We start from the raw sequence: 10,682 nt of genomic DNA, 5'->3' as shown, positions 1-10,682 counted from the left end.
TACATACATACATACATACATACATACATACAACCCGACCTAATAAAAGTGTGTTAAAAAAGATTCAAAGATTCAAATTCACCTTACTTTTTGCCCACAGGTAAAAAAAGAAAATATTAATCCTGGCAATCCTAATAAGGATAATGGAAAACTTTTATCAAATTATTGCATTGTCATCGGTCCTTGATAGGTGTGCAAAATTTCAAGTCGATCAGATGTTTAGAAGCCAGTGAAAATTAAGCTCAAAGATTCCGTTACATACATACATACATACATACATGCATACATACATACATACATACATACAACCCGACCTAATAAAAGTGTGTTAAAAAGATTCAAAGATTCAAATTCACCTTACTTTTTGCCCACAGGTAAAAACAGAAAATATTAATCCTGCCAATCCCAATAAGGATAATGGAAAACTTTTATCAAATTATTGCATTGTCATCGGTCCTTGATAGGTGTGCAAAATGTCAAGTCGATCAGATGTTTAGAAGCCAGTGAAAATTAAGCTCAAAGATTCCGTTACATACATACATACATACATACATTCTCTTGGACCAGATTGTACGAGAACTCTTCCCTCCGCAGCCTGACTTTGTGAGAAAGATAGATAGCGAACCAGCCACCAACATCCCGGCGGTAAATGTAGCCGAAGTGCTCAAACTAAGTAGCAAATTATCGTCTCGAAAAGCGCCTGGGCCAGATGGAATTCCAAACATTGCGTTGAAAAAAGCCGTGCTGCAAAACCCGTGCTTGTTTGCGAGAATTTTTAATGTGTACCTGCAAGAAGGCGTCTTTCCAAATATCTGGAAACTACAAAAATTGGTACTTGTACCTAAAAAACCAGGTGCTTGCGCTCCAAATGAATACCGTCCACTGTGTATGCTGGACTCCATTGGTAAGTTGTTTGAGCTTGTGATTAAAAACCGGCTGGAAATATATGTAGACGGACAGCTGTCAAGCTACCAGTTTGGCTTTAGGAGGAAGCGATCTACCACAGACGCGATAGAGGCCGTAAAAGTAATTGCGGAAAAGGCAATTGAAGGCAAGCGATGGTTAGGTGGTGCAAAAGACTATTGCCTAGTAATAACATTAGATGTCAAAAATGCGTTCAACAGTGCGAGATGGATAGACATACTACACGCCCTCCGCGCGATGCAAGTGCCTACCTATCTACAGCGTATCATATCCAGCTACCTGTCTGATAGGGTGTTACGTTACGGCAGCGACAGCGGAATTGTTGACTACCAGGTCACAGCTGGTGTGCCACAAGGATCCGTACTAGGGCCCCTCCTGTGGAACATTATGTACGACGGCATTTTGCGACTAAAGGTACACAAGAGAGCAACATTCGTTGGCTTCGCGGACGATATATCAATCGTTGTAACCGCGAAAACGCTCGCGGAAATTGTAAATATCGCGCAACAAGCTATAGGCGCGGCTCAAAGATGGCTAGGCGTGAATGGTTTAAAGCTAGCTACGCATAAAACAGAAGCCGTACTCATCAGCAGCCGAAAGAGAGTTGAAAAGGTCAAGATTAGAGTTGGGGACAGCATTATCGAGTCAAAGCCATACATAAAATACTTAGGCGTCTTGGTAGACCACCGAATTAGCTTCCGATACCACTTGGAATACGCTAGCAACAAAGCTGCGACTGCGACAGCAGCCCTGGCTAGAATAATGGCGAACATTGGGGGACCAAGGCAGCAGGCAAGACAGGTCCTGGCTGGAGTAGTGAGGTCTATCCTTTTATATGGCGCGACAGTTTGGCGCGATGCATTCCAACACGCTTCATACGTACGAAGTAGTAACTCCACGTACCGCTTGTGTGCTCTTAGAGTCTGCTCTGCCTTCAGGACAGTCTCAGAGGATGCGGCGCTCATCATAGCCGGTCTATGCCCACTCGACTTGATGGCGCAGGAGATGTATGAAATGAGACGTATGAGGAAGCCCAATGCGATCAGCTGGCACTGAGAAAATCCATAAACCACCGCTGCGTGGACCAATGGCAGACGCGATGGGACATTGCAAATAAAGGCAGGTGGACCCACCGTCTCATCCCCAACGTTGAAGCTTGGCTCCAGAGAAAGCACGGAGAAGTAGACTTCTATGTCTGCCAAATCCTAAGTGGCCATGGCTGCTTTAAAGCGTACCTTCACCGCTTTGGACACGAAGAAAGCCCATACTGCGAGCAGTGCACACCAGCAGTTGAGGAGGACGCAGAACATGTGCTTTTCACGTGTCCCCGCTTCAGAAGAGTAAGGGCTAAACTAGAAGGCAACCTTGGCAGCAGCATCACGCCCGAGAATTTAGTGCCACTGATGTTGATGAGCCAGGACAATTGGAGCAAAGTCCAAAACATGGCTGCTGAAATAATGCAGCAACTTCGAAATAGCGAGCAGGCAAGGAGGATGCGCGAACGTCAAATAAGAACGTGAAGCAGCACACCTATCCAGAGATGAAAACACAGGTAAACTGACGATACCACTATTAGAAACTAGCTTTTCTATGGTTACGAACAGGGACATGGGGGGAGGGGGCGTATAGATCCGACAGGGGTGGTTGTCTTCTGATATGACCTAACAGTGGTGGTAATAGGCAGATGCAGCTTGTGACATATTGCATCAGAACAGTAACTGACGTTGAGTGCAACGCTCAAACCGCCTCCCGACGAAATACTTGACGGTAGTACCGGGGGGATCGGTACTTTGACGGTAGGAGGTTTAGTTCGGGTTAAAGTCCCACACTGACGGGGTAAGGCTTTCGATGCTTCCTCCTCATAAAAAAAAAAAAAAAAAAAAAAAAAAAAAAAAAAAAAAAAAAAAAAAAAAAACATGCATACATACATACATACATACATACATACATACATACATACATACATACAACCCGACCTAATAAAAGTGTGTTAAAAAAAGATTTTTCATTTTACAACCAAATTCACCTTACTTTTTGCCCACAGGTAAAAAAAAGAAAATATTAATCCTGGCAATCCTAATAAGGATAATGGAAAACTTTTATCAAATTATTGCATTGTCATCGGTCCTTGATAGGTGTGCAAAATTTCAAGTCGATCAGATTTTTAGAAGCCAGTGAAAATTAGGCTCAAAGATTCCGTTACATACATACATACATACATACATACAACCCGACCTAATAAAAGTGTGTTAAAAAAGATTGAAAGATTCAAATTTACCTTACTTTTTGCCCACAGGTAAAAACAGAAAATATTAATCCTGGCAATCCCATTAAGGATAATGGAAAACTTTTATCAAATTATTGCATTGTCATCGGTCCTTGATAGGTGTGCAAAATTTCAAGTCGATCAGATGTTTAGAAGCCAGTGAAAATGAAGCTCAAATATTCCGTTACATACATACATACATACATACAACCCGACCTAATAAAAGTGTGTTAAAAAAGATTCAAAGATTCAAATTCACCTTACTTTTTGCCCACAGGTAAAAAAAGAAAATATTAATCCTGGCAATCCTAATAAGGGTAATGGAAAACTTTTATCAAATTATTGCATTGTCATCGGTCCTTGATAGGTGTGCAAAATTTCAAGTCGATCAGATGTTTAGAAGCCAGTGAAAATTAAGCTCAAAGATTCCGTTACATACATACATACATACATACATACATACATACATACATACATACATACATACATACATACATACATACATACATGCATACATACATACATACATACATACATACATACAACCCGACCTAATAAAAGTGTGTTAAAAAGATTCAAAGATTCAAATTCACCTTACTTTTTGCCCACAGGTAAAAAAAGAAAATATTAATCCTGGCAATCCTAATAAGGGTAATGGAAAACTTTTATCAAATTATTGCATTGTCATCGGTCCTTGATAGGTGTGCAAAATTTCAAGTCGATCAGATGTTTAGAAGCCAGTGAAAATTAAGCTCAAAGATTCCGTTACATACATACATACATACATACATACATACATACATACATACATACATACATACATACACACATACATACATACATACAAGCCGACCTAATAAAAGTGTGTTAAAAAAAAGATTCAAAGATTCAAATTCACCTTACTTTTTGCCCACAGGTAAAAACAGAAAATATTAATCCTGGCAATCCCAATAAGGATAATGGAAAACATTTATCAAATTATGGCATTGTCATCGGTCCTTGATAGGTGTGCAAAATTTCAAGTCGATCAGATGTTTAGAAGCCAGTGAAAATTAAGCTCAAAGATTCCGTTACATACATACATACATACATACATACATACATACATACATACATACATACTGTTGCGGCTACGATGAGATGAAAGGGGTTTGCTACTAACTCAATGGCAAAGAATTGTTTATTCTGAAATTCAATTTAATATGTACATTTTGTATTTTAATAAAATATAACTGGAAACTTACCGCAGTTTTGCACCCCTTCTTCCTCGACTGATCGTATGCAAATGAAAAATAGAATAGAACGAAGAAGAATGAGTGCGCAACTTTGGTTCACAAGCAGGGTTGTATTTCTACTTATTACAAATTTTAAATATCATTTGTCAACACCCCCACCCCCGTGGAGCGATCAGCTTCACCACTTTCCAGATCCAGGACAGCCAATTTAGATACCGCTCGTTGCAGAAGTCCACCAACCGTACGCACGTCCGCACGCCGAGCCACACCATCTGCGCCAGTGTACACACGCTCAACAATACCACGTCGCCACTGAATCCTTGGCACATTCGGATCGCAAATAAATACTACATCACCCTCTTTAAGAGGCGCGGTTCGTTCACACCACTTAACTCTTCGGGTTAGCGTTGGTAGATACTCCAGTACCCATCGCTTCCAAAATGCATCTCTTAGGCTTCGTGCAATGAGCCATTGCTTGCGTAACAAAGGTATCTTTTCATCAGGAGAGTTGGCCGTTGGAGTTTTAGGGATATTACCCACGCCAATCAGGAAGTGGTTAGGCGTTAATGGTTCGTCGTCGTCGGGAGAGATGGGCAGATGCGTCAATGGACGTGAGTTTACTATGTTTTCCGCTTCTATCAGAAAGCTTTGTAAGACATGCTCACGTGGCGCCTTTTCTTTTAATGAATGTCGAAGAACCCTTTTAACGCTCTGCACCATTCTTTCCCAAATTCCTCCTTCAGATGGATTGGCGGGGCAGTTGAAGAACCATTCAACTCCCTTGGTTGACAATTCATTTTGTATTCGCTCAGTGTCAAAAACATCAGGAAAACGTTTCGCTTCTTCGTTGGCCCCGATGAAGTTTTTCCCATTGTCAGATCGTAGACGTGTTGGAACCCCTCTCCGATTCATGAAGTTGCGCATAACTATTATACAGGAATCCGTTGATAAGTCGTGGGCGATTTCCAGGTGGATTGCGCGCACGGTGAGGCACGTAAACAACGCGACCCAACGCTTTTCAGTTCGCCGCCCGATAGTAACCGAAATAGGCCCAAAATAGTCCAGTCCCGTATAAGTAAATGGTCGTACATAGGGCTTCAAACGATCCTCTGGTAGAGGACCCATCATAGGCGCGTGAGGTTCTGTCTTCCTGACTTGACAATATTTACATCCGGCTATTACACGTCGTAGCATTTGCCTTATTCGGGGAATCCAGTATTTCTGACGTATATTGCTTATAGTCGCCTCGTGATTCTGGTGCTTCATTGTGCAATGGTGATAATTAACGACCAGATGCGTAAATATATGTCCATACGGCAGTATGATCGGTCTTCTGACGTTATACGGTAAGAAGCTAGCTGCATCTATGCGCCCTTGTACACGAAGTAGCCCCCTGTCGTCCAGATATGGCGAAAGTTGCTTTAATGCGCTGTCATTTGGAATGGCTTTACCAATTTCGATACTGTTGCGTTCTGAAGTAAATGATTCCGATTGAACGCGTAGGCATAATAGGTGCTCCGCGGCTTCCAGTTCAACAGCAGTAAGTCCATATTCCAGATATTTTAGCTCCCGTTTACGGCAGCGGTTTATGAATCGAAGCACCCACGCTACTGCTCTTTTTAATCTAAGTAAATTTGAGAAACGATTGTAATCTATAAAAATATAGTTGTTGGCAATTAAAGAAAATTTAGAACGGAGCTCTTCATCTGCTTCCACAAAGATCTTGCTGATGTTTTCTTCAGCAGGCCACGTCTCTTCATCGCGTCTCAGAAAATTCGGTCCCTGTAGCCAGCGAGATTTTAGTGAGAAATCAACACTCCCATGGCTTCTTGTCGCATCATCGGCTGCATTGTCTTTCGTTGGCACCCATCGCCATTCGCGAACTTCACTCCCATCTAAAATCTCTGCAACGCGGTGTGCCACATACGGTTTGTAGCATCGATGTTCGCTTCCAATCCACTTCAAGATAGTTCTGGAGTCGCTCCATAAGAAGCATCGTTCAGGGCGTATTTGGTGATTTTCCAATATCAATTTCCGTAAACGTACACCCAAGACGGCTGCTTGCAATTCCAGGCGTGGAATGGTTACGGCCTTTAGTGGAGCGCACTTCGTCTTCGCACAAACTAACGTAACACCAACTTCACCAGTCGACTTTCTTGATCTCCAGTAGGCGACAGCAGCGAAGGCCTCTTCGCTAGCGTCAACGAACACATGCAGCTCCAAATCCGAAGGCGCACCATGTGGGAAGTAGAATCTCGGCACACGAAATCCCGTTACTTTGTGCATCTGCTGGCGCCACCTTTCCCATATTATATTCACATCATTTGGGATGGGCTCATCCCAACGGACATCACGACGCCATACTTCACGCATAAGAGATTTGGCTGCAACAGTAAAGTGACTTAAAAATCCCAACGGATCGAATATTGACATAATAATACTAAGAAGTTCCCTTTTTGTGGGACTCCTTTCGCCTGTGATTACTGCTTGTTCAATGCGATGGAACTTCAGGTTGAATTTAAAATTATCAGTTGCTGACTCCCAATATAACCCAAGAACCTTCTCTGTGCTCTCACCGACTGCGATCTGTTTCGTTGCCGTACTACCATTTAATTCTTTAACTACCTTCTCTGAGTTCGATACGAATCCACGTAACTCGAATCCACCATCGCTGTGAATGTCACGAACCTGCTTTGAGATATCTACGGCCTCTTCAATTCCATCGAAACTGTCAACAAAATCATCAATATAATGATGATCAAAAATAGCTTTAATTGCACGAGGATGACTTTCGTGGTGCTCCTTGGCGTTCAGCCTCATGACATATTGCGCCGAGCAAGGCGAGCACGCGGCGCCGAAAATCATCACTCGCATCTCGTACTCCTCAGGTGGCTTAGTATTTTCGCCATCACGCCAAAGAAAACGCTGTGCACACCTGTCTACTGGCTGTATAGCTACCTGGTGGAACATCTCTTTAATATCTCCGCAAACTGCAATTGCACGTGTTCTAAAATTAAATAAAATCGAAGGTAGTGATATGTAGAGCTGTGGTCCCTTCAATAACTTGGAGTTCAGAGATACTCCTTCAAATCGAGACGCTGCGTCAAAAACAAGGCGTAATTTTTGAGGTTTATTTGGGTTGACGACACCAAAGTGTGGGAGGTACCATTTCCTGGATGAAGTTACTCTCGATTTCTTGGGCGTAAGCTTTCGAGCGTAGCCTTTACTTAGGTACCCATCAATGATCTCTTTGTACGCGGTTGCGAACGTTTCGTCGCGTTTCATCTTTCTCTCAATCCCTTCAAGCCTATGTAGAGCAGCCGTATAATTATCGGGCAGTTGTGTGCTGTCGTCCTTCCATAATAGCCCTGTTTGAAATCGACCTCCCACTCGTTTAGTTGTGCCTTCAAGTAACATCTTAGCTCTGACGTCATCATTACTTTCGACAGGTGGCGAAGATCTAACGCCAAGACTTTCAATATTGAAATAGTCGATCACAAGTTGTCGCATGTCTTCTTCTTCTTGCATTTCTTGGGTACGTAAAAAAAGACAAGAGCGGGTTGCTAACGACGCACGACTGGTTGGACCAAAAACTACCCACCCTAGTTTAGTGTTGCAAGCGTACGGACCTTGCTCACTAACCCCCTTTATGTCAATCGGCAAGCCTAAGTGTGCATGATCGATTCCAATTAAAAGTTGAGGCACAGCATCAAAATATGGCTGAAGAGGCAGAGACGAAATTGATTTGTCACTGCTCTTTAAATCATCACGACTTAAACTCTGCATGGGCAAACCTAGATTAGCTACGGCATACACGTCGCGCAGTAGGTAGCGCTTATTTTTACCAACACCGCTAATTTCAATATTGAAAACCTCAGTCGACTCTTGGGCTGTTCTTCCTCCAAACCATTGTATATCTAACGAATGTCGACGGCCGCGTATTCCCAACGCCTTGGCCAAATCACTGTCTAACATCGTAATTGAAGAACCTTCATCCAATAGGGCGTACGTATCGATGCGCTTATTATCGCCATACAAGGTTACCGGCAGCACACGAAAGAGCAGCTTGGGTTTAGTGCTGCTAACGTTTGCGCAGCTCAACACGTTTCCTCGTACGTCACCTTGTTCTTCCTTTAATAAACTTAGGGTCGGCGTAATAGCATTGGCCTCGTGCAATAAACTGTGGTGTCTACGCTGGCATCCTTCTTCTAAACAAAGCTTTTTACGGCGACAGTTACGCGTGTTATGGCCCACGTTCAAGCATGAAAAACAAGCGCGATGTTTCTTCGCGAACTCCCATCTATTAGACACTGCAGCATTTAAAAAACGACGGCAATCTTGCAGTTTATGTTGCTCCTGGCATAATGGACACTTAACGGGAGTTACACCTGCATAACCTGGACACTGTTTTTCGGATGTATGTAACACCGCACGACGCTTTTGATCTTTATTGTCGATGTCTTGCACTGTACATATCAGATTAGCAAGTTCACTTACCCAAGCGCTAAAATGTACAATTGTCGGATACGGCTGTATTGAGGCGGCGACTCTGGCCCACTCCAGTTTCTTACTCATAGGAAGCTTAGCTAATAGTTCCTCTAATAGCGTAGGATTGGCGATGTGTTGTTGTCCGTTCGCTGACTGTAAGAATGTTGCTAGGTTTCTCACTTTAGTGGCAAAGGGTACCAGTTTGGACAATGCATTCTCCGAAATATTAGGCAAATCCCTCGCTTGACGTAGCTGACTCTGAATTAATTGTTCGGGTCGGCCAAAGCGAAAACGGAGTTGCTCTATGGCGGCGCTGGCATTGTCTGGATGAATGAAAAGCGATTTAATCACTTCCCGCGCTTCTCCTTTAACAGCTTTCTGCAACCGTTGATTGTTTTCCAGATTAGTGTAGTTGTACATTGAAGTCGATTGGACGTAGGCTGTATAAAAAATTGGCCAGTCTTCTGGCTCTCCGCTAAATTCGGGTAAATCTTGCAACTTCCGTGGTACTGTTGCAGAATTGTTTAAAAATGAAAAATTGTTTAAGTCATTTGTTGGCATAGGACCATGAACAATACTGTTATAATTATTAAAAACAGGGGGCGAAATTATCGACGACGATGTAAACGGCACGCCAGAATTACCTAGTGTAGCGTGTGTTTGGCCCTTTATTGAATACGTTGGCGCAAAGACGGCGCTCGCAGTTAACGACGGCAGCGAAAAAAAACTACCACCGTTTTCAGCGGCTTGCTGGCCTGGCAGCGTGGCAGCGCTGCTCGTGATAGTCGACGTCGCAAAATGTGCATAACTGTCTATGGTCGATGGCGTGATGTTATTTGTTGTTGCGTTAACCGACAATTTTTGCATACGTGATGTACATGGAAAATTTGGGAATTCATATAACGGAGCACCTATAGCGGGTGCTAACGATGACGCAACGACGGGTATTGTTGTTGTCGTGGCTATGGATGTAGCACTATCTAAATGACCTGAGCTACGCAAAGCAATCTCTAGCCTTTGGCAGTGGCGGTTTTGTTCACTTAATCTTACCTGTGCTTCTTGTAGTTGTCTTTGAAGAGTGGCGATTTGATTCTGCATTTCCATTTTTAAACTTACGGATTCTGATGTGGCGTTGGTATGCGTGGTGGCGGCGGAGGCGGCGTCGTTTATGATGGCGGTGGAATTAGGCTGAACTTCACCTGACTCTGGTTCTAGTTTGTTTAGCCGAGGACTGCGGCGTTTCTCTATGGTTTCCTCCGGATCATTCATTTAAACGGCCCCAAACTTTCAGTCTTTTACGGCAGGGAAAAATACGCAGTTAATCGCAAATAATCAAAATTGCGAATAAAGATGTTGCGGCTACGATGAGATGAAAGGGGTTTGCTACTAACTCAATGGCAAAGAATTGTTTATTCTGAAATTCAATTTAATATGTACATTTTGTATTTTAATAAAATATAACTGGAAACTTACCGCAGTTTTGCACCCCTTCTTCCTCGACTGATCGTATGCAAATGAAAAATAGAATAGAACGAAGAAGAATGAGTGCGCAACTTTGGTTCACAAGCAGGGTTGTATTTCTACTTATTACAAATTTTAAATATCATTTGTCAACACATACATAAATACATACATACATACATGCATACATACATACATACATACATACATACATACATACATACATACAACCCGATCTAATAAAAGTGTGTTAAAAAAAAGATTCAAAGATTCAAATTCACCTTACTTTTTTCCCACAGGTAAAAAAA

At 42.6% G+C, this 10,682-nt stretch overlaps 1 protein-coding gene across 1 annotated transcript; it reads right to left on the bottom strand.

The window, feature by feature from the left end:
* Positions 1 to 4,557: 4,557 nt before the first annotated feature.
* Positions 4,558 to 10,182, bottom strand: LOC129250131 (uncharacterized). The gene is made up of 3 exons (XM_054889776.1): positions 7,661 to 10,182; positions 6,120 to 7,432; positions 4,558 to 6,077 (listed from the first exon to the last, which is right to left on the bottom strand). Exons 1-3 carry the CDS (start codon positions 10,180 to 10,182, stop codon positions 4,558 to 4,560), a joined length of 5,355 nt encoding a protein of 1,784 aa, XP_054745751.1.
* Between the last annotated feature and the right edge of the window lie 500 nt (positions 10,183 to 10,682).

Source organism: Anastrepha obliqua, chromosome 6, assembly GCF_027943255.1.
Source record: "Anastrepha obliqua isolate idAnaObli1 chromosome 6, idAnaObli1_1.0, whole genome shotgun sequence".
Classification (NCBI taxonomy): domain Eukaryota; kingdom Metazoa; phylum Arthropoda; class Insecta; order Diptera; family Tephritidae; genus Anastrepha; species Anastrepha obliqua.
Note: the sequence above shows the minus strand (reverse complement) of the source record. Positions and strands in the feature narration are given on the sequence as shown.